The 25,599-nt window shown below is 40.6% G+C and overlaps 1 protein-coding gene across 11 annotated transcripts in view; it reads right to left on the bottom strand.

The window, feature by feature from the left end:
- Positions 1–10,355: 10,355 nt before the first annotated feature.
- PTPRM (protein tyrosine phosphatase receptor type M) overlaps positions 10,356–25,599 on the bottom strand; it is a 720,827-nt gene continuing 705,583 nt past the window's right edge. For 6 of the 11 annotated variants that reach the window (XM_074944609.1, XM_074944610.1, XM_074944614.1 and 3 more), the window contains 4 exons: positions 22,387–22,512; positions 19,886–20,049; positions 17,768–17,903; positions 10,358–11,155 (listed from right to left, as the gene is read on the bottom strand). In XM_074944609.1, the coding sequence (XP_074800710.1) occupies positions 11,102–11,155; positions 17,768–17,903; positions 19,886–20,049; positions 22,387–22,512 (480 nt within the window). In that variant the 3' untranslated portion in view covers positions 10,358–11,101. Of the gene's footprint in view, positions 11,156–17,767; positions 17,904–19,885; positions 20,050–22,386; positions 22,513–25,599 lie in introns of all 11 variants that reach the window. The other 5 variants (XM_074944607.1, XM_074944608.1, XM_074944612.1 and 2 more) reach the window with 1 other exon arrangement.

Raw genomic sequence — 25,599 nt, 5'->3', positions numbered from 1 at the left:
CATAACTATTATCAATTAATTCCCATTAATTGATAAGAGCACTTTTAATTTAATATTTAAAAAAATCATTCAATGTCCCTCGTTGTTAAAGTTATCATTATCATGATGAATATACTTTAAATTTACTCATCGCTAAGTGTGTATGTGTTTCATTTGAAAATAAGACTCAGTTGTGCTTGGTAAGCACTGGCCCATGGAGGAGGTGGGGCAATGCTTTTTTGTTTGTGCAAAGAATGAAGATCCTGTTTAAATGCTGCCAGTACCTTGTTTATCAGACTGTTGGAAGTACTGAAAGTTGTCTAAAGACTGGGTAGCCTAAAAGCAAAAGCAAACTTTCGATGTTTACCCGGGAGCATTAGAATATACAGTTTATTTGGCCTACTGTTGCATGCATGAATATTTCAAGTTAATTTGTCTGTTGAATAATTTGGTGCCACATTGTGTCAACATTTATAAATTGTAATGGGAAGATGCCGCACTTGCCTGTCTGCCTCTCAGCGGTAACAAGCATCGCCTTAATATATTTTACAATGCTGAGCATGAAAATTGCATTGCAGTATTGTTCTGGCTGCGTGGTTATAAAGAGCACTTAATGGTTTTATGTGAAAGGTTTGACCAAATTATATCCCACTAGTCCAGATGAAGTGTAACAAATTAATTTACAATTCTACTAGCAGTACTAGTTATGAGCCAGTGTGTAATTCTTCACAAGAGATTCAGTAAAGCAGAAATCCCATGTAATCAATATGAATGTTGAAAGATAGCATTGGCAAGAAAGATTTCAAGGTGTATGCTAGATATAACAATGCAGAGGATAAATGCCTTTGATGCCATGCTCACTTATTCCAGATGAAGCTCTGGCCCAGGATATTGCTGACAAAAGGAAAGAAGTTTAGGAAGAAGAACAAAGCCATCATCATAAATTAGAGTCTTAGCCTGCGTGCAAACAAAAGATGGCTAAGAAGTGATCGTTGTGATATAGAAAGAGATTCAAAATAACAACTTTGCAAAAAAACATCTTGGTAATGAAAGGAAGGAAAGGTAAAAATGAAAGTGAAGTATGAGCTGGACAGTAGGCTTTGAGTACTGACAGTAAGACTGTATTGTTTAGTGTATCAAAAGTTTTTTTTTTCCAAATCGATAAAGATTGCTTCTACAGAGTGACGTTTTCAAGAACTGAGTGGGCATTATCTGTAGAAATAAAGCAGAGATCAACCCTGGTTGCATAAAGGCGGCAGAAGCCAGATTTGTATGGATTCATTTGGTTGTTTTTATTGAAAAGATTATAGATTTGTCCAGGTACTATCATCTCAGTGATTTCAGACACAGCTGGAGGGATAGAGCTGGGGACGATAATTGCTGGGGTCTGAAGAATCTCCAATTTTGTGTAATGGAATAGCTTTTGTTAGTTCCCATTCAGTGGAGACAAGACCATTGTATGGGAAAAATATGATATAATGTATGAAAAGAGTTACAAGCAAAGAGCAGACATTTTTAGCAATGCCAACATTTGGTGTTATTTAGGGAGCTAATTGTTTTCCACACAGGAGTATCCCTGACTTGGAAAGGAAAGTGAAGGTTGCTCTTTTGCATTTCTAGGGAACCAGAGAAGGGCTTTAAATTACTGACAAGTTTGAATCCAGAAAGAGGGAAATCTCCATGTTAGTGGAAAGAAGAGAAAATTCAGCCCTGAAGCTCATAGGTAACAGACTGTATAAAGTATGACAGAACTGTGTACTGTTATATGTTGACTTTGAATTTGCAAAATAAAGACAGCAGCCTCAGAATTCCTGTAATGAAATTATTTAATGTCTTTTAACTATAATACCCATTATTGATTAGAACAGGATTGAAGACCTGGGTCTCATCAGACATTAAGGCTAACGTTTCACTATTAACACAGGGCAAATGAGTCATTTTAACTCAGTAGTTTGTAAGAGGAACACATGATGGTTAATGATCTATGTAATTATCCATGGAAGAATTGCAATTGTCCATTTATTTTATATATTCTTAGTTCTAATGGTTTTACTTAATCTAATAAAACCCAAAACATCTATGGAGGTGGCTGCATTCAAATCTATCCCTCTTGTAACTCCATTGAAGTTAACAGAGATGCAACAGGGATAAATTTAGTCTTATGTTGTTTGTGCTACTCAGAAAGTTACTGTATATAACCAGCAAAGGTCATTCTCCTAAAGTCTTGCTTGCAGGAGTTTCACAGGAGTCCACACCGAATTGCAAAGTATAAAGAACACTAAGAAAGAGTAGCAGATAATGAAGCCTTCAAGGACCTACATCAAATTTCATTTCCCTTCTCATGTGGCAAGGCAAGGCAGTATATATAATTCACTCCCAAGACTTCTCAGACCCAGTGGGCTGTATATTTTATATTGATTGCCACACACTATAAATCAGGATTGCTCAGGGACAACACAAAGGACTAGTCAATCCAAGTAGAGCCTGCCATAAAATTTGACCACAGACATTGCAGAACCTCAAAAAGGTTGCAAACACAACAACTTGGGAACAGATATATTCCCGTATCTATTTTAAGACTATGATTTCTTACACCAAATGGAACAAACGAGCACTGAGTCCCCAGTCCTGCATGGTGTGCAAACTCTCACTGTAGTTAATGGTCTCCTTGGAGCATATTCTGTGGTATCTGAGTGCCTGGAAGTAGATAACAGATGTCTTGGTGTGTTTGTACTGGTTCCTGGATCTGTGAAGGTAGGTGTGGGGATCTGTGGGTTTCTTGTAAAGAATTCTCTGTAGGGTTCCCTTGTTGAAGCTGATTGTGGTGTCCAGGAAGCTGATGCTGGTGTGGGAGTGTTCTAGAGAGAGTGTGATAGAAGGATGGTGGTTGTTGATGTTGTGGTGGAAATCTATGAGGGAGTTTAGGTCATCTGTCCAGAGGATGAAAATATCATTGTCAGGGTTCCCCCCCCCACACTCTGAACTCTGGGGTACAGATGTGGGAACCCACATGAAAGACCCCCTAAGCTTATATTCTCCCAACTTATGTTAAAACTTCCCCAAGGCACAAATTCCTTTCCTTGTCCTTGGATGGTATTGCTGCCACCACCAAGTGATTTACACAAAAATTCAGGGATGGGTCACTTGGAATCCCTATCCCCGCAAAATATCCCCCCAAGCCTCTTCACCCCCTTTCCAGGGGAGGCTTGAGAATAATATGCCAACCAATTGCCTTAGCAATGTGAGCACAGACCAGACACTCTCTCTTTAGGACACTGAAATAAATCAGGTTCTTAAAAGAAGAACTTTATTTAAAAGAAAAAAGTAAAAGAATCATACCTGCAAAATCAGGATGGAAGGTAACTTTACAGGGTAATAAAAAGATTTAAAACACTGAGGATTCCCCTGTGGGCTCAGCTTCACAGTTATAAAAACAGAAATGAAACTACCTCCATAGCATAGGAAAATTCACAAGCCAAAAAAAAAAGATAACCTAATGCATTTCCTTGCCCTACTTACAATTTCTGTTGTTTTATATGGATTATTACAGGTATATTTTCAGGAGATGTTGTATCTGCTTGGCTTCTCCCTCTGTCCGGAGAGGGAACAACAAAAGAGAACAACAAATAATCTCCCCTGCCAGATCTGAAAGTATCTTTTTCCTCATTTGCCCTTCTGGTCAGGTGCCAACTAGGTTATTTGAACTGCTTAACCCCTAACAGGTAAAGCAATCCAGTACAGCTGCCAAGGATGGATTTTATACTACTGCATACATAAAGGCTGCTACCCTTCCCCCTATATTTATGACAATCGTCTATGTATATCATTGGTTTCATTTATCCAGAAATTATTCCTCAGCTTGGATCATGAAGAGGTTGGCATATTGGGTAGCCATTCTAGTATCCATGGCTGTTCCCATGGTTTGGACAAAGTGTTTATTTTTTAATGTAAAATTGTTATCTAGGGATCACCACACTTACTTTCACAGATCCAGTAACCAGCCCAAACACACCAATAAATCTGTTGTCTACAGCCAGGCACTCAGATACCACAGAATGTGCTCCTAGGCAAAAGTCCAGGATATACACCTTAACACATTTAAAACTGGCTTCACCAAACAAGGACGCTCCACCTGGGAAGTAGCTCACATCATGGAATGGGCCATCTAAACAGGGCCATCCTTACCCATACGCAAAGCACGCAGCTGCGTAGGGCACCTTGTGCCCTACGCAGCTGCGTGCTTCTCCAGCTCTTCCCCAGGACCCCGTCCCCCCCGGCCTCTTCCCCTGGGCCCCTGCCCCAGCCTTCCCCCCCCCGCCCAGCACTCACCGGCAGCGTGGCTGAGGTGGGGTCACTGCACTCCTGCTGCCGGTGAGTGCAGGACCAGACCCGGCCCCACTCTCGAGCCCTGTAGCCGCGCTGGGCCTGCAGTCACCGGCAGCAGGAGTTCAGTGACCTGGCCTCAGCCACGCTGCCAATGAGTGCTGGGGGGGTGGTTCCCCCCTTCCCTCCAAGCCAGCTCCGCCCCACCGAGAAGGGGCTGCATAGGGCCCCAGAATCTAAATACCCAGAGAAAACCTGCTTCAGTACAGAAAATACTCCCCTCTGACTACACACTTTAGGTGTTACCTACCACACCACACTGGAACCCATATGGGGGTATCATCAAACAACTACAACCCATACTCAATGGGGATCCCAGCCTGAAAGAAATCTTTTCCAAACCCCTTCTGGTCTTCAAGCAGCCCCTCCCTCCCCCAGCCTTTCCAAGCTGGTCATCAGAACAAAGATCCCCACAGACCCACCAACTCAAAGCAGAACCACACCCTGCCATAACAACAGGTGTAAAACCTGCAGACACCTCTCCACTGCTACTGTGATTAATACTCCCCAGAACACACCTTTCAAGAGCCAGGGGTCCTACACATGCCTATCACAACATGCCGTGTACCTCATCCAGTGCACTAACTGCCCCAGTAACAACTATGTGGGTGAAATCAGACAATCACTATGCCCTTGAATGAACTCACCCAGAGACATGATAAATACAATATCACCGGTGGATGAATGCTTTTCACAAAATGATCACTCCAAGCCTGATGGCTCAGTCCTCATCCTCACAGGAAACCTGAACACCACCTTCAAAAAATGAGCCTGGAATCTTAAATTGACAACTTTGCTAGACACTAAAAATAACCAGCACAACCTCGTCTCTTTCTCCAGCGGAAGCTGGTCCAACAAAAGATATCGCCTCACCCACCTTATGTCTCTAAAATCCTGGGACCACCATGGCAAACAATTGTTAATTGTAGTAATTTTTATTTTTATATAGCACCTAAAATGTTCTGGATACTTTATAGACATAGAATACGACAGATTCCTGCCTCAAACGCTTTCTGCTAGCTGAACCTCGTTCCCTTTCATTAGATCTTCAATTGTGTGATTAAAAGTAACAAATGGTTTGTAATGAGGAGTGTAATACCATGACAGTGCTGAATTCAGTTCTGGACTCTTCTGATTCTTGTTGACTTGGGGCCAAAGTGTCTCAGGTCCCCATCAGTTACACACGTGCTTAACTTTATGTATATGAGCAGTAAAACTGGCCTCAATGGGACTACTCACGTGTAATTGAATACATGCATAATAGGTTGCAGGATTGGAGGCTTTGATTGTAAGCTGTTTTGGCCAGGAAATGGCTGTTACTATATGCCTGTACAGCGCCTAGCACAACAGGGCTTTGATCTCAGTTGTGTCCTTTTTGCACTATTTAACATGCATAATAATTAGCAGAACTAGTATGATTTTACAGATACAATTAGAAGTCATCAGTCTGCTGTTAAACAAACGGACATTAACAATTTCAGGAGTCAAAATGCTATTGCTTTAAAAGACTGTGGATAAGTCTGAAATATTAATTTCCACTTACACTCTGCATAGACAGGACAGAGAACAGGGGGTCTCTGTTAGTGACTGACATCCAACCTTTTCAATGCTTTAACAAGTGACAGACAGCTAAAAATCATACTACATCAAGATGTACGCCCACATCTTGAATACTGCATACAGATGTGGTCCCTTCATCTCAAAAAAGATATACTGGCATTAGAAAAGGTTCAGAAAAGGGCAACTAAAATGATTAGGGGTTTGGAACGGGTCCCATATGAGGAGAGATTAAAGAGGCTAGGACTTTTCAGCTTGGAAAAGAGGAGACTAGGGGGGATATGATAGAGGTATATAAAATCATGAGGGGTGTGGAGAAAGTGAATAAGGAAAAGTTATTTACCTGTTCCCATAATATAAGAACTAGGGGCCACCAAATGAAATTAATGGGCAGCAGGTTTAAAACAAATAAAAGGAAGTTCTTCTTCACTCAGTGCACAGTCAACCTGTGGAACTCCTTGCCTGAGGAGGTTGTGAAGGCTAGGACTATAACAAGGTTTAAAAGAGAACTGGATAAATTCATGGAGGTTAAGTCCATTAATGGCAATTAGCCAGGATGGGTAAGGAATGGTGGAGATGGATGGCAGGAGAGAGATCACTTGATCATTACCTGTTAGGTTCACTCCCTCTGGGGCAGCTGGCATTGGCCACTGTCGGTAGATAGGATACTGGGCTGGATGGACCTTTGACCCAGTATGGCCATTCTCATGTTCTTATGCTTCTGTGCTTAAAAACCCCCACAACCAAAAAGCTGATCCACTGACTTCTCATAAACAAATGATCAAACTGGAGATATTTTTTCCCCCACATAAAAGTCTGCTTGCAATTGTCAGGTTCTGAAAAAGCAGGGCTGAGTGTGGGGTTTTTTACTCTAATAACTATTTATGACAGATTTACAAAGTCAGATATCAAGATACTGCGGAAGAGAGCTGGGGTTGGAGGTGTTAATACTAGGCCTCAGTGCAAGTCTTGAAGAACCAGTGATCTAGAAATGCAAATGAACTGTGCATTCTTTTTCAGGTGCTGTCCGTTTGCTCTGCTGGCTTTTATATTTTCTTCACTGCTACTTTGTACAAAAGTTACATGGTTGATAAATCCTTGACTAGTATCAAATCAACAATACTAGTCTGTGCACGTGAAACCTAGACGTTACTCTTCTTTAGAAAGTCTGATCTACTCTATGCACCAGTGAAAGTCAGACCTACAGTAAATGGGCCCGATGCTGCTCTCAAATTAGTGTAAATCAAGAGTAAGCTCCATTCAGTGGAGTTCCACAAGGGTAAAACTTGAGTAAATGGGAACAGAATCAGGCCCAATATCTTTTATTTACTTAAAAACAGGTTTGTTTCTAGCGTAATCGTTTAAGTAGTTCTCAGAAATCCCACCTGGGGAATTTACTCCTCAAAAGCTCCAATCAGATTCCTTTCTATTAGAGTATTGCAAGCTTTTAAAATAATGTGTAAAGCGTTTTTATGTTCAACAAGGCTCCTGTCTGATATAATAGTCTTAAAAACAGCTATAAAAGTAAAACTGTGTTTAAGGCAGAAGAAAATCCAGTGACACTGCCATCCTCTCCCGGTGATCTACCTCGATAGCTTTCTATTTTCTACAGCCAAAAATACTACATGAGATGTTACTCATGGAAGGCAGAGCAGCTAAATCACATTTGACTCACAGAACTAATATAACTGTTAAACCACAAGTAAAGTTACAAATAAGAGCTGAAATCTCTCTCGCTATTATTTAGTCATCCTCAGAGGAGAACAATAACCAACCCAGACTCAACTGAACCTTGTACTTAAATTTCAGTGATTCCTGTTGGTAGGAATATTTTGGGATGAATAAGTCTGAGTGTTAGGGTTTGGGTTTGATATTTAACATTACATAATTCCAAAACTAGGCTTTTGAGTTAATATGTAATGAAGCTGAATGGGTACCAGATTCTACTTGTCCTTATTAAACCTTGTCACAATGAAAAGAATAAAATGCATTCAATTCTTATTTCACTTTATTAAAGGACTTGTCAATAGAAAATAAAATGGGCCTATACAGCGTATGTTTATTTTAAAGAGAGGGAAATAACCACACATCACAATGAAATAAGAAGCAATGTTGTCAAATATACTGACTGAAACATACCCAACAGAGGCAGAGAAATCAAAACAAAAATGGGGGATTTGGCCAGCTTCATGGGCACATTATATATGAACTGTGATGTCCTGATGATTGTGGTATATGTTTTTGTGGGCTATATTAGGGACATCCTTATATTTGAATTTAAATTCTATTAGGGATATTTACCTTATGTTATTTAATTTTGTGCAGTTTCTACATTTTGGATAGGTGCCACATCAAACAAAAATGCTATGGATTTGCCCATTTTTGCTGAAAAGGAGCCTAGGTAGCTGTAAAAATTACCAGAAATAGCTATCGGCCTCTGATAACCCCATCTTCACACCTCATCATCACCAGTTTCAGAAAGCTTAGCAAAATCATCCACCTCTCACATCATAGGAAGCCCATAAATCTGGCAATATGGATAAAAACATTACTAAACCTCTCCATCTATTTATATATCTTTTACATCCTAGGAGTTGGAGAAATCAGCTCCCCAAACTAGCACTATTATGTACAAATCCTGTAATTGTATTGGAGTTAGAATTGTATAACTCTCCTCCCACCCACTCCCTCCAGCTTCTTGGCGATTCTTATTTGTGACCAATGTTCATTACCACCTTTGTCCTTTTATGATCCTTTAAGCACACTCATTTTCTTACTTACATTTCTCTTGAACTTCCAATAAAAACTGGATATACACATGTACCTTGGGATGAATGGACCACGGAAACAAAACTATCCCCTCACAACCGTTATAATCATATGTCCTTGGTGTGTGTATTATCTTGGCCTGCACATCTGGTAAAATGAGCTGGCATGCAAAAAGTGCATATACAACATCAATACATTATTTGTATAGGATTATGCCCATGAAGTTATTGTTTCATGGCAGATTATAATAGCTACATGAAAATACACACAAGCTATAGTATGTAGCTTAAACTGTAGTACATCAGGTGCTCCATTTTGTCATACAACTCTTCAATAGCCTCAGAGCTGTCAGAGTAGAGATATCTCCCTGGTAAGGCCCTGGGTATCATCCTTCACGATGCTAGTGTGTTTTTCGAACACTGTTTCTCTGGTGCCACCATATATTTGGTAAAAATTTTCTTTAGGGAGGTTGTGTTGGCTGCTACTGGATTTTTATGAGATTTCATTTTAGATTTTATGATTTCCAGCTGGGGAGAAGGGCCACCCATGCAGTCTCCAGACCTGAATTTTGCCCTGGCTTTGATCTGGGTGTTCACCACCTGTGGTTCATTCTGTCCAATCTGGATCTCTTAGAATCACAAGATGCAAAATAAATGTTGTTTCACAGACACAGGGGCCCTGAGGACGGCGAGCTCATTAGCAGGGACCACTGTTCTAAGGACTGAAATGTTGCCACTTGAAGGCAGCCAGCCAGTTTCCTTTATCATGATTCCTACAGAGTTGTTGCTTAGCTTAGGTTTTTGGAAGACTTCAGTATAAATCAGTAAGTTACCCTGGAATGTCTGTTTTACCCTGATGAGGAAGGGAAAGACTCACGATTCACGTATGGTGCAGTAAACTGTGGAGCCTTTTCCATCATGAATTAGCCCCTCTTGCTGGCTCTCTGCTGCACTTAATGTGTGGTTGTCATCCATATATGCACAACAGCTCCCTACAGCGCATCTCTCTGAAAACACTGGTGGATAGCTGGGACGAAGAGGAACCAGCCATAGCCCCCGCGATGAAAGTAATGACTTGTAATTACAAAAAGCTGTCAGGGGGCAGATCAGGCAGTGACCCAATTAACAGGGAAGCTCTATTTATTTATTTAACCATAATCATAATATGACAGCACTTCAACAACATGAATTAATTTAGTCTCACAACACTCATTGTGGCCAGGTAGGGATGTATTATTGTCTCCATTTTATAGATGGGGAAACTGAGGTACAGAGCAATTATGTGACTGACCATGGTCACATAAGAAGCTTGTGGCAGGCCTCAGAACTGAACCACAAGTACCCTCCTTCCTCTTATGGAGTGAGCCAGTTTCCAGATCTCTAATGTGTGCACTTGCCTTGTAAAAATATTTTTATTTTTATTTATTTTGGATAGGGCATAGCAGTCACTGGCTTGACTGCTGTTACTGCTTCTTGATGTGCCAAATTACCTTTAGAGATGGCTCAGCACTTTTGAGAACCTAGCCTTTTATGGGGTTCAACACAAGGCAATTACATGCCATGAAATACTATAAATTAAACGAGATTTTATCATGTATGTAATTATTTATTGAGCTGAGAATCCATAGAAGGTAAACAGATGTTTACAATATCATACAGTAAGCATTTCCAGGGCTTAATAAAAATGATTGTCACTCACCGTGCTTCACAAAAAATTTTCTTTTAATGAATAAATAATTTGATGAAATCAAAAAATATTTACAATATAGACAAATGAAAAAAGCTTTGGATATATTAATCTGAGCATCCTGTATTTTGCATTTTCTAACTGTATTTCTATCAAGACTGCCTCTGAAATGATACAAACTGGACAGAAACTGCAACTCAACAAAGTTAATGTGGTTTGTTACATGTGTATCCATTAGTTCAAATAAGCTACATATGCTTCATTTATTATGCATGTGTTAGAATACAAATATAACTAAAATCATATATTATCAGAATGTTAGACAGCATTCTCCACAAAACAGAAATGTACACTAGGCTGTGACAATAACAGAGGATCACAGGCAACAAAATATAACAGAAAAATACAAATTCCTTCATCAGAATATAATTGTGCTCTTTAATTTACCAGATGACTATGCTGCTCTATCAAATTGATGGTTTTGCAGAAATGCAGCATCCAACAACCACCATGTGTTTGTGTGTGTGTCAAGCAGCGGCATTACAGTGGAAATTGGGCAGTGCAAGCAGTTTTTATAAACACTTTCTCCAGCTCTTAAAAAGAGCGAATTATACAGAGCAATAGAAGCATAACACTGAGAAGTCTTCATCTCATATACACAAATATCATGAAACAACTTGCTTTGTTTGTGGCGGTGAGAGGAGCTTTATCACTGCTGTTTGTGCAATCAGCCAGAATTCAAGTATTCCAAAGCCACTTCATAGCAGAATTTGTATTGATCCTGAAAAATCAACAGAAACAACCCCCCACCAAGTTATTCACAGAAGAAATTTAATTAAGGAGTTCAGTATTTCTGTTCTATTAAAATTATTTACTATCAGTCAGTGTGAATGAGTTTGCAAAAGCAATTTGTATTTAGATAAGAAAAGCATCACACTAATAATTCAATAGTACATACAGTAACTGACATTGTTGATCATACAATAACAATACTGTATTTAGCTATGCAAACATGTCTATAATGGGACATTTGGAAACCAGTAAACAAACTGACTTGTAAATCTTTCGTAACCGGTCAAAAAACTCATACCCAGTAGATATTGGAATTCCTTTGCCGTAACATTGATGTTAAATAGGCCTGGTTACTACTATTTTCCAGTTCATAAATTTTATTTTATTTTTGTCTATGAACTCACTCAGTTTCTTTATTACTCCTCCTCTACACCTAATTCAAAATCCCCTAAGCCCACACTCCAGTTATTTTTCCTCTCACACTAGAGCACATACATCAGATATTGAGTTTTACTGTCACATAAGGGGTATTTTCAGCTACCAAACTGTCTTTGCACACATGCCTGTGTTTATACTGAAGTGGGGCCATCTGGAACTAGGGGAGCAACCCAGCACAATCCCTGAAGAAGCACCCTGGTGCAGGAGCGGCTAGTTATGTGGGCCCGTGGTGCCCATGCTCCAGGAATATGCAGGGCCTGGGGGCCCAGCTCCACCAATGTTCAGGGTCAGGTCTCTTCCCTGGCCCCGCCTCCCCCCTCCACGTGCCTCCCCCAGAGAGTCTCCCGCCCCCGCCTTCCGCCCCTGGGCAATTTAAAAAGGCCGGGGGGGCCCCAGCTGCCATCGCCACCACTGGCAGTGCAGCGGGGTTAAGGCGGCTTCCTGCCTGGCCTCGCTCTGGGCCGCTCCTGGAAGTGGCTGGAATGGCCCTACGGCCCTGGGAAAGAGGGAGTGTCTCCATTCTGAGCGCTGACTTTGCAGGTCCCATTGGCTGGGAACTGTGGGGGCGGTGTCTGCGGGCAGCAGTGCGTGAAATCCCCCTGCCCCCCCGCAGAAGCTGCTGCCAGAGGGGTTTGCGGGTAACTTTCGGTAGCCACCCGAGGTAAGCGCTGCACCCCTCACCCTCTCCCGCACCCCAAACCCCTGCCCCAGCCCAGGGCCTGCACTATTCACCCAAATTCCCTCCCAGAGCCTTAGGCAGGTGTGTGTGCGCATGGGGGGGACTTGGACCCATTCTGGGCACCACCAAAAATTATACAAACCTGCCGCTCCTGCCCTGGTGAGCAAATGGTGTGTGCATGTCACAGAGGTGGAGGAAGAGACAGGACCACTTTGCACTTCCCTTTTGCACCTCCAGGGGCACAGAGGGACTGCAAAGGCCTGGCTCTTATACCTCCCTGCTTGCTGCTCATCCACATATGGGCAAGGCACAATCTAGTCTTCTGAGCAGTTGTACAAGGCGTGGCAGGTAACTCTGAGGGTTCTGTGTTTTGTGTCCACTTCTTTTTATGTTTCTGCTTATCAGTGACTTTATTTTGTACAATGATAAACATTTAAATGTAACAAAAAGCTGATGAGAACATGGCTGTTATTCCATTAAATCTAAGTGTTAGCTGTTCTGATTTCCAAAAATTAAGTTTCAATGTACCGCCAACTAGATTATCATTTTCTATCAATGGAGTAAGCACTGCCTCTATCATAAGCACTTTAATTAAGTTATAAAACGTGACAGTTCACGTGTAGTAATAATGACATAGCTAGCTGGCTGACAGCACTCAGCCTTTACCTTTATGCTGAACACCATAAGTAGGTAGGATATGATTATACTTCAGCAATATTATTCTTTTGCCTGAAGCAAACATTTGAAGGGATTCTGTCTATTGTCCACTCAAGTCACATGTTTATTATTCAGCATGTACCTGAATGATTTCAATAGCTGCTTTTGAATCAGAAGAAGAAAAAAAGCCAACAGCAATTGTTAAAACAAAGAGATGCATTTTCCTGCAGCCTTCATTTTGCAGCTGCCACTTTAAAAGTTAAGGAACAAAGTTGTTTGGACTTAAACCGCCACGGTTGTGAGCGAGCGTACTGAAGGTTTTAAGATCCTGTAGGGTCATATAAACTGTGGTGTATTTGGATCTCTTCTGAACGAGGAAAAAAAACCCAGAAATATGGGGTAAATTATATCTTTACTATTTTTATTGCATATGTATAGGTGACTAAATCACAGTCATGTTATCATTATGGAACACACATTGGGACAATGATCAACCAGCCAGCCATTCTCATTTCTTCCAAGCTCATTTCATAGTGATTTACTGATTTAGCAGAATAACTGACATTTCCAGTAAATGCAAGCCCTAGATAACTGCCTTATAGAATAGACATTATTGTTCCCCCATGCTCACTGCTGTGAGTCCTTTGCACATTTTACTATTTGTTTGATGATAAATATTAAAAACCTTTTTATGTTACCTAGCTTCAGAGAGGAATATTGATATGGAGCACATATTGGTAGACCCAGTAATGTTTATTATGAAACTCGTTGACATGCTTCAGTAAAGATACCCTAGTGCTAAATGTTACTTGTATATTATGACTATAGAATTTCATGAATTTTCTGTTTTTTAGATGAATGTGTCACTTAGATTTTTGTACTTGGAAGGGTTCAATGAAATTAGGAGATGAACCTGTAAATCCGCACCACAAAGAATATCCTTAATCCAGTGAGAAAATGTGTAACAATATTTACTCAGCAATCCTGGAACTCCTCTCATGAAACACTGTAGCACTAACAATCCCGTGCATTTATAGATTTGATATTCTTTGAAGAATGGCAATAATTTTACAAAGGTGGGTAAGTGTTAATATCCTTATTTTACAGATGGGGAAACTGAGGAAAAGAACTTTTCACTCCTTAAAAGTCACAAAGCAAATAGTCAGTGGCACATCAGGAAGAGAACCCAGATCTCCTGACACTAAGTCGCTGCTTTCCACCACTACACAATGCTGGTCCTCATGCACATTTTCAAACCAACTCATTTGAATTGTTGCCATTTATTAAACTATATGCTCCTGTAGAGAACTGGACTGGGCCTCAGGAGACTGGGGATCTATTCCTGGCTCTGCTGGGTCACCTTGAGCACCTTCACCACTCTGTGCCTCAGTTTCCTCATGTGTAAAATGGAGCTAATGAAGCTGACCTTTCTAAAGCACTCTGAGATGGACTGAGGAAAAGCACTGTAGAAGAGGTAGGCATTATTATTATTATACATATTTGTTTTAAAAAAGCTCGTATTTGATTTAAAATATTTGCTATTCAGTAAAAATAAAATAAAATAAAAAAGGTGTGGAGCCCAATGTGGGGGTCCATTCTCTGGCTGAGACATCTGCTCCTGAAGGCCCATCCCAAAATGCAATTTATAGCTAGCATTTTCTACAACTGTATATTTCCACCCCATTTTATTTTTATTCCTGTGAAATAAATGAATCAGAGATCACTGAGATCCATGAAAAGAGAAAAGGAGTACTTGTGGCACCTTAGAGGCTAACAAATTTATTTGAGCATGAGCTTTTGTGACCTTATGCTCAAATAAATTTGTTAGTCTCTAAGGTGCCACAAGTCCTCCTTTTCCTTTTGAGAATACAGACTAACACGGTTGCTACTCTGAAACCTGAGATCCATGAATTTATCCACAGGTGATGCATGGGGGGGACACGCGGGGTCACATGATCTGCCAAGGCATGATTCTGCCAAGGTGGGAGTTGGGCTGAGCACAGCCCTGGGGGACGTGCTGGGGAAAGGCACCGACATCATGCGCTCCCACTGAGCTCCGCTAGGTGGTGCCTGGAGCAGGGAAGTGACATCAGGCTGGTAGTAGGCTCAACAGTGGAGCCCGCTGGGGTGTGTGCAAGGCTATAGATGGGAGCTTGGGGCAATGAAGGGGGGAGGCAGCAGGAGCAATGAGGGAATGGGACGGTGGGCAGTTCATGGCAGACAGTGGGGGCCAGGGGCAATGAGGGATGGGCGGGGAGCCTGGGGAGGCAGCAGGGGGATAGGGAGGTGGGTGGCGAGCCCGGGGGAGGCAGTGGGGGCCAGGGTGATGGGAGATGGATGAGGGGCTCAGTAAAGCGCAGGGGTTGGCGAATTCGTGGGGGGCTGGGGAAGAGGTAGCAGGGCCATGGGGGATGGGGAGATGGGTGGGAGCTCAGTAGCGGTCCAAACCAAAGCCACTTCCCAAGAGTGCTGGGATCTGGAGTTCTGAACTGGCCCAATTATAAAAATAAACCTGAGCTGTGACGTTGAAATCGGGACCTAGATCTGATCTTCCTCATGTTTCTGAGTGGTTTGGATTCTGTGTCCTAGTTATGGGTCCATCTCTAGCTAAAAGTGAACTGTAAAGAGAAAATGGAACTGCAGGCAAGCTCAGAAACATGACTTGAATGTCCCTGCTAACTGGGCTGGGCATAGGAGATTGATCACAGAAAACTGTTTTAATTTACTTTTCAGATTGTTTTTCAAACCACTGTCTGCCTGCCATTAAATCTGTTTTTCCCAGTTTGCTAATGATCCCCCATTCTATGATTCACCATTCTATGGTATTACAGATACCAGAATAGTCAGATGCCAGAAGAGACATCATAGCCACCAGTTTAGCATGAGATTTCTGGTACTTGTGATGCCCAAGAGAGCCAATGTCTCCTTGTAAACCCAGAAGAGAAAGCAGATTCAAATGGAGAGGAAAAATAATTTTATAAGGTTAAATTAGAACTGATTCCTGACATAATTATTGCGTGCTGATTGGTTTGCAAATATCTCTGTTCTTCAAACTGATATAACACATCAGTGCAATCCAGAGCTTCTTCATGTGTAGCTCTCTTTTAGCACAATCTCCATTGGCTATTACATAGTATAAAATATGAACATCAAAAGTAGCTCTAGAAATCAAAACTCTTTTGTCTCAAGTATCTGCCCTGAACCCTGCTGCATACCACCAGAACCTTTAAATTGTGCCCCCCCTCCCCCGATCAGCAGTTACCAGTCACCTCTGACTTAAACTCACAGAGACCTGAGAACAGCAGGCATGCCAGGTACAAATCCACATCTACACAGACTGAGTGGAAAAGTAGGACATTTCTCTCTACATCCAGCAAATAAAAAATTAGGAGTGTCCTGAGACAGGAGCCAAATGAATGGCCCGCTCCCAACATCACGAAAGCTGGAAGGTCCCTCACCTCCAGATGACTGACAGTCTTACATTGCTAGCTTGCCTCCTCAGAGTGGCAGCCTCAAACTCCCTGCTCATCTCGTGCTGCTGGCAAGGTGCTGGTTCACCTCAGGACCCAGCTAGATGTCTCTCTCTTACTGTGCCTGGCCTGAGGGAGGGATAGGAATTCACAGCAGTGGAGGTGGGACACCTTGGTAGGTCTGAGGAGAAGGGGTTTCTTCAAAAGAGAGGCAGGGCATACTGGGACTTGCTGCAACCAAAAATATGGACCTGGTCCTACCTCATAGAAGGCAGAAACCCTCCATCTTCCTAGCACATCACCCCTAAGTAGGTTGGCCAACCCACTAGCATTCACTATTCCTCAAGGTGTTCAACACGTGAGGCCAGACTGGGAGTGGAGATCTCTCCTAAGGGTACAGGGGTGGAGGGTGTCAGAGTTCTGTGGGATCTCCCTGCCTCCTCCTTGGGATTTTGGGGTAGAAAAGATGCCCGAACACAGTTCGGTCCCAATTAACCAATCCCCTATTGTCCATAGATTACACAGTTAACTCATACTGGGTTATGATTCCTGAAATTACCCAAATACTACATCTGTCATCGAAGCTAATTTGCTTTCAAAAAGCCAGACTCTAAAAGTACTGCTTTTAAGGCACCCCGCCATAAAGTACAGTGGCACTGTCCCCCTTAATTCAATATCCTGTTTCTACAGAGGTTTTGAAGGTCTGAGACCATCACATTGAATTGGGTGGAAGTGTACATCTTTCTCCCAATACAGAACTACAAGCAGAACATGACAGCCTGCTGATTTAAGCTGTCCTACAGCTCTTGTGTCATAGCCACTAGTGTTTCTGCAATTCTACAGCTAAAAGATTCAATAAAACACTCTATAAGAAAATAATTGCACATGGCCCCTTGTTCCCGAACTCCTTTAATCTTTCTATGAGGTAGAGCAACCATAATTAAATGCAATATTCTGGATGTCACACTGAAATTCACGGCTTTGATAAATATTAGGCAATTAAGCTATTTATAAAATATATAATTTGAAAATCTGGCATTTCATTTTACATTATTATTATTTCTGCTGTGCGATGACTGCTCTCCTCATGGATCACACTGCCAGAAAGGCAAATTAATAAAGGTGTTCTGTTGAAAGTTTTAAACTATTTCAAAAATTCAAATGAACAGAGACAAAGTCTCCTTGGGAAGAAAGCAGTGTAAAAATACTCTTATAAGTGAAATGATTTCATTATCCCCTTTGGAAACGACTTGCATGCTTTCTCAACAACTCCCACTGAAAATCTTGGAAATCTCCCCAAACCTTATGATAAAAGGGAACATTTTCTATTTAGTGGTGCAGTTAAAAAAGCTCATACCAGAAGGTCCACCATGTTAGGCTTATTATTTCTCAGTGTCTTCACAGCATGGAATACATCAACTGCCCTCTGGTGCCGAAGCATTTCACAAACAATGCTGATTGCACAAAATGTCCCACTGCGGCCACCTCCGTTTCTACAATAAAAGTGATAAAATGGCTCCATTACTCATGACTGTATGTTACTAGTTCTCATACTGTGTCTGAATGTTCTACGAGACGTGCAATGCAAATACTGGTGAACCAATGGCTATTAATGCCTCTGAACTCTAAGAAGGATGCAATTTCTAATTAAAATGAATAGGCTGAATTATCCAACATGTATGCTACAGAATCCATCAGCTTGGAAGCCTGAGGGTAACAGAGTGTTTAAATTTTGCACTAGTCTTTTCTATTAATTCATAAATCTGAAGAACAAAGTAACTATTTGGAAAATAGAATAGAGACAGAGGAGCCTGATTCTCATTCACACTAAGGCTCCGTTCCCTTGCTCCGGCAGTATAAAGGAGCCTTAAAGTGGGGTAAATTACATTTCTCTTCAATTTGAGGCCCCTTTACACTTATATAGCAACCTTAGTGTAATGAGACTCAGACTCAGAAATGCTAAAACATTAAACAGATTTTGGAGTTTGGTTTTGAGCTGGTTACAAGTTTTTCTATTCTAGGTTATGGTGCCTTATTTCTGGACTCAAAGGTTCTCAGGTAACAGTAAAAGGATTGATAACTGTACTCTTAACATAGCCATTAGGTGGTGCTGCAATATCCCACTACATTTTACCTGTACCTTGTGGCATTAGGTACAGGCATTACACTCACTGCATGGGAATGAGTGCTTTTACAACTGTTTGTTCCCCCATCATCCATAGTTTCAGAAGATGAGAACCCACACTGACTTGCTGACTAAAAGCCAGGCATAAATGCTCATAGGCATGATCAAATATAGTATTTAATAGTGCTTTATCTTCAGCTATTTTTAATCTTCAAGAGAATCTCTTTCCAGAAACCCTATTATTTCTACAGCTATTCCAATCAGAGTCTTTAGGCTGCACTTCATTGGAAATAATAAACCTTAATAATTACCAGAGTGAAGACTAGTTAGCTAGCGGGTCTTTCAAACCAGCACTCACAAATGGTTGATTTTCAAAGGAAGCTATGAAATCGCACATCTGTCACATCCAGGCAGTATGAAAAGAATGCTCTCTGCTGCCAAAACATTGGCTGATATTGTGGGACTCTTTGAGAATGTTAATTAAACTAAAGTCATTTAAAAGGATTATGTCAGAGCTTTTTTCTTTTCTCTGCTGCCTGGAAGTGACGCGTGCGTGATGTGGTATAACTATTTAATATCATCAGCAACTATAGGGATAACAGTAATTTGCACTTCAAAAGGGCCTTTCAGCTGAGGATCTCAAAACATTAATTAGTTAAACCACACAATACTCCTTTGATGTCAGTATCATTATCCCCATTCTACAGATGGGGAAACTAAAGCACAAAGAGATTGAGTGACTTGTGCAAGGTCAGTGTAAGTGGGCAACAGTAATAAACTTGCAGTTTTTATTTGTAGTTACTAATTTCTATTAAATATAAACAGAACGGTCAGAAAGTTATTTTCTAATTTAGGCCCCAATTCATGAAAGCACTTAAGGGTGTGCGTAATTCCATCACTAATCAGAGCAGCACTTAAGCCAATGCTTAATTGAACAGGAATGGTTTCCTGAATTGCAGCCTCAGTTAATGAGAACTCAATCCTCTGTGAGAGCTGAGGGAAAACAGCACATGGCAGGTTCTAAGTCCTAAGAGAGGAATAGTGGGCAGATTAAGAACTTGTACCTCCACATGGAGCCATGTAAACTTGAGGCCCTCATGCAAGTATACATGACCCTCAGGAAAGAGGCTCTCAGATTTCTCCCAAAGAACATGAATGGAAAACCCAACTTCCCACAAATGAAAAACCTTCATGAGCTTCCACTGTTTTTCAATGAGGTGCTGTGTAATTCAATTCCAAATTATGGGATAAATTACAAGGATGCCTCTTACCTTCATGCAAATCCTTTAAAACCCAAAGTACAGTAAATATTTATACTACCCCCTTGCTTTCCTACCTTCAAATACTTACAAACAATGTACGACTGTACGTCCTTCTCCTCCATTGTATTCTTCCTGCCATTTCTCCACCTGACGTATTTGTTTCAAGAAAGAACGTTTGGACACTGGAGTATCTCTGTACATGGGCCATCCCAGGAACTGAAACTGCTGCACCATCCGATACCCATCTTGGGGCTGCAAAGATCCGAACAATAAGCAAGAAAAAAGCGAAGGCATTATTTACACTATACTCAAATGGCATACAATTTAAACATTCTCATCAAAGTTGTTAAAGGACATCACTGCTTACAAATTACTAAAGTAATTTCAGCTGCCCTTGAGAGTTATGGCTTTTAATCTCCAACAGAGTTATTAAGCACACGATGTTTTAAGTAGCAGGATATACAAAGAGACTAGAGTAGAACAATGCTACAGCTGCAAGAGTCAAGTAAATGATGATTTAATATTATAGTAGTCACTTGATAGCAAAGTGAAAGTCACAATACAATTTCAATTATAACCTCTGGTTTTTCACATGCTCATAACTTTCAGCTTTTTGGAAGAAATGTCCTGTTTCTTTCATTTTAAAAAGAAAGTTTGAGCAAAATCTTTCAAGCCATTCTGAGGAAAGCAGGAGTGAAAAAAATAAACATGTTTAAAAACAAATCTAAGTGCACTTTATTAACTGGGCTATGCTCAAACTCTCAAGAGAAATAGTTCTGAAGAGAGGCTTTACTATATCAATTAATGCATGGAACAAAAACCCAGAATGTTTACATGACAATGTTGTTGTTATTGCTGTTACACAGTAGTAATAGAGAGGGTGACAGATTAACAAAAGAAGGGACTACAGCAGAGCTGAGGCAAAGTAAATTTTGATTGTCATAGAATCACAGAAGTGTAGTACTGGAAGGGACATCAATAGGTCACCAAGTCCAGTCCCCTGCACTCAAGGCTCATATGGGATTTGCCTGCTTTCTGTCAAAATTTGGAACCTATTGCACTCCTGGCTGGTCCTTTCCATCTGACTGCTCCTCCCCTCAAAATAGGATTAATATTGATCAGCGATTATTAAATCACACATCCTATTAACATTTCATGGGTTCTTTGATTTTACTCATGAAAAATCACTGGGGACTTCAAGGCCCTAGAAATCTGAAAGAATGGGGAGTGCAGGCTTATTCACTGGCTCCCTGGACTGGGAAGTAGGGCCCCAGGTACCTCTTTGGCTCTTTCCTCTCTTGTTGCGGGAGCAGGTCACAGGACTTGTCTTTGCTTGTCCTGGGGAGGACTGGCCCTCAGTGCAATCCATGACCTCACTGACCGACTAGGGAGTGCTGCCCATTCTTTCCAATGTCTCCTCAGTTTTGGGAGGAGGTGCCAAGTCCATTTTGCTGGGCCCTCTTTGCCTGGATGGGATGGAATGGGATGCCTGATCTGCTTCATGTCTCTCTCAACCTGGCTTAAGTGGATGTCTGCTGACTTCAGGAGGTATGGGTGAAGTATATTATCACACCACATTAGTATCTTTATAAAGTGCTCACTTCTTTGAAACGCACATATATTAAAAGGTGCACTTAAAGGACTGTGCACTTCATAGAGATCCTGGTACAGTATTTACAAGAAACAAACCTCTCTCTCAAAGAAGTGGTATTGGTGCATTTTGCTTTTTTCTCTATTTAAAGCGCCAGGACATTCAGTGCAGATTATGATAAGGCTGAACTCTTCAAGTACAAGTGTAAAAAAATGCAGACGTTAAAGGCTCCCATTTTCAAAAATGACCTAGTGAGTTCTGGGGGCCCAACTTGAGGCACAAGTTCTGAGGGCCCACCCTGTTTTTCAGGGTTAGGTGTTCAATGCTTTCTGGCAATTACATCCCTTTAAGATGTTTAAAGTCGGGAACTTCAAAGTTAAGGTACCCCAAATCACAACTCATTTTTGAAAATTTAGGCCATGATTCTTGCATCAAAGTAATGTTGCTCATAAAGCCCCTGGTTTTTATTTTTTGTTACATTTATTCAATAAACTAACACAATGTATTTTAAAACATAAACTGAATTATGCACAACAAAATATGCAACGTGGGCTAACTGCTGTAACAACATTAGCTTCTGCAATTCCTGGTTAACAGTACAATCTTAATGCTGTATTTTTCTCATGTGAATGTAATAAACATAACAAAGGCACATGGTAGAAAAATGTCTTTATGCTGATTACATATACATAGCCTTATTCTGATTCTATGTATGAACCATATATCTATAAGCTTGTTCTCAAACAGACTTCGGAGTGTGAGGTGCTTTTGCATGTTTAACCTTTACTTTTTGTTTAATCTTTACTTTTATAACCTCAGTAAGGTTTGCTCATTACCTTCAATTTTACTGAGATATACACACATTTATTTTATTAATTTATAGTCCTGATTAAAACTAACTGGATATTTGGAGGAAAGATTTCTTAGTTAACGTTTCCCCCCTGTCAATCGAAATGGTTAAGTTAAAAAAAAAGAGAGAAACTGAATAAGGTTCTTACTCTTGCTGCATTATAAATTCGGAATATCCGGCTGATTATGTCTTCTTCTAAATCAGCTGATACAAATTCCACCTGAATGGGACCATGTCGGTGCACCCCATTTTCTGGCCAGTACTGGGGACACAACTACAGGAGACCAAAATCACAGACAAGCACAGTTATTTATAAGAACATTGATATCCTGGAACATCCCTGGAGAATGCATTTTTCTTCTCTTTTAATATGGATCATTTCATTTAATTTTTTCTCTTTTTCAAGTGTTACTAAAATTCTCACACACATTATAATAAAATTGTAGTTTCCCAATCTCCGGGCCAGTTTTTTCAGTATTCCAACTTTACTTTTGCAGAACAAATTTAACCAAATAAATTCTTAAGTAACTGCACCTCATATGGCTCATTGCTGTATTCTTAACTCTTTGGTGTTTGGAGTTACACATTTCTGACACTCAGCATCAATTAAGTGTTCAGATATGATGGGATGTGGGGATGCTGTTGAACGACATCCCATTTAGGGTGTGCTGTGAACAGAGGACCAAAGGCCTGATATCTTAAAGTGTTCTAAGTGTGTTGATACCAGTTCATAATCGCAGTGGAATGTATTATTGCTGTTATAAAAGTAGAGCTATTCTCAAAACTCCAGTGCCTAAATTCTGTGCTCAGTTTAGCTCCAGACCAGTGAACTGGCTAAAATCAGCACTGCTTGAAATTTTCAGTGACCAATCAGTCTTACATTTGTGAATGCCACTTTACAGTAGAAAATATGACCTAGAGATCATAGAAGAATATAAATATGTATCTTGAACAGTTTAAGTGTCCAATAAAAAATTTATGGCTTAATCCTGAAATGAATCACCTGACTCTTGGTCTTCTACCCCTAATACTTTAAAGATTAATTCAACACTTTGATGGGGATTCTCAGAATTGCCCTCTATACAGTGTGTTCACTTTCTGGGATATTTAGGTTTGCAGTGTTGTTGTGGCTGTCCTGATCCCAGGACATTAGAGAGACAAGGTGATATCTGTTATTGGACCAACTTCTGTTGGGGAAAGAGACACTTTTTCAAGCTTACCGAAGAAGAGCTCTGTATAAGCTCAAAAGATTTTCTTTCACCAACAGAAATTGGTCCAATAAAAGATACTACCTCACCTACCAGGGATACCTATAGCAGTTCATGGCCAGGCATGCAGCAAAATTAAGTATGAGAATGAGCAAACTAACGCTTGCTTGCAGGAGCATTGATCTCATATTTTAAAACTTCATTTTATTCAAAAAAGTAGCAGTGGCCTTCATTCTGCTGCAGGCGATCCACAGCTGAGCTGACAAATCAGACATGCTACAGCTGTTGTTTTGCACTTCTTTATAACACTCATCCCTCAACAGAGCCACTCACAAATTACTGCATTTTACGAAAATGTGGCCATTTAAAACAGAGTAAAAATAGGACAAAGTCTGATTTGCATATCAGTTCAATTTAACAAATTAAAAACAAAAAAATCCAATTAGGAAAATGTATTTTCTTTTTTAAAAACACTCTACATTCACAGCTCACACTGATGAGCAAATTACTTTTAGACTCTTCTCTGAATCTTAATCATGTTTTCATTATGAAATACACTTATTTGTATTGAGTAACAAAATACAATGAACATAGATAGCTAATGTAGGTTTCCAACTCACTGTAGGTCCTTCCATTATGTAGTAATACCGTTCCAATGGCTTTTTGAAAAATACTTAAAAATCATATAAAGGCTAAGACGTTTGGCACAGCAGTTGTAGGAATCCATGATTTTCAAATATGTAGGACATTTGGTTTGAGGGTTTTTTTGTGAATGTGAGTGGTTGGATGTATGTGATGTATCAACTTCTTTAGGGTAGATGTTTAGGGTTTGATTTCTCAGGAAGGCATGGAATTCCCCCTAAACTGGAGTATATATACAGCAGCTGCAGCAGATCCACATGGCTACCATGTAGCAGCCATGGTCCTTCATAAAATGGACCATCTTGAATGGCTACTTGCAAATCTTCCTTTGACAAGAGTCAGTATGGGAAGATTTAGACTTCTCAAATCTCTCCAAATTGCATCTTCCAACTTCATTTGTGGTTGGCCCCATATCTACTTGCTTCGACTTCAGCTCTACAAACTTTCTATAAAAGCATACCTTTTTCTGCATGCTGGACATGACCCCACCACTGCAATTGTCTTGTTCTCAACTGGGGTAAGACTGCAACTTCCTGGGATCGTCTACATATCTCTTCATTTGTGACAAAACCATCTCAACATATGTTAAGAATGTGCCGTAACTTTTGTCACTAAAACTATTTATTTTCCCCTCCTATGTTTTATTTTTAATGGCCATGATCCTGCTCCACATAGCAGGGCTGTCGTCACTATCATGGTGAACACTCGTATCTTAGATGTCACAGAGATATCCTCCCACACAGAGGCTTTTGAAGATTCTGAAATGCCACTGATGCAAGATCAATTCGACATGTGAATTCTTTGGTTATAGAACCTCCTGCTCTCAACCAACTACCCAGACAGATGAAACCATTTACCCATTCAATGTCATTGCCATCTACACACAGGCCATTCACTTCCATTTTACAGGAAGCATGCATAGCTTTGGTTTTATCACCATTGATCTTAAGTCCCACAGATTTTGCAATTTTTTTGTAGATCTTCCAGCATTAGCTGTAGTTGGTCAGTAGGCATTTCAAGTAAGAAAATATCATCTGCGTACTCAAGATCCTAAATTTTGCAACTCCTACTTGGGCCTCAATCAGTTTTGGATTGGAAGAGGGGCTGTATCATCCCTTTTTTCCAAAAGGGAGAGTGATTAGTTTGCTCAGATTATAGGGGAATAATGCTGCTGTCAGTGTCAGGGAAAGTGTTTATGACCATACTACTGAACAGACTGAAATTGGGCCTTAAACCAAAAATGACAGATAACAAATGTGGTTTCTGTACTGGCCAATCTACAATCTGTGCTATATATGCTCTGTGAAAGGTTACTGAAAAACGACTAGGGCAACAAAAGACAGTTAACACCATGTTTATAGAGCTTGTAGCTGGTTTTGACTCAGTGCACCAATCACCCCTGTGAATAATGATACACCAGGATGGGGTGCCTGAGGACTTAATGTTCAGAGTGGACAAACTACCGTGGTACGTTTAGCTGTGTGAGGGTCAATGGCTGTACTACAGGTTGG

The sequence above is a fragment of the Natator depressus genome, chromosome 2 (assembly GCF_965152275.1).
Source record: "Natator depressus isolate rNatDep1 chromosome 2, rNatDep2.hap1, whole genome shotgun sequence".
Taxonomy (NCBI): domain Eukaryota; kingdom Metazoa; phylum Chordata; order Testudines; family Cheloniidae; genus Natator; species Natator depressus.
Note: the sequence above shows the minus strand (reverse complement) of the source record. Positions and strands in the feature narration are given on the sequence as shown.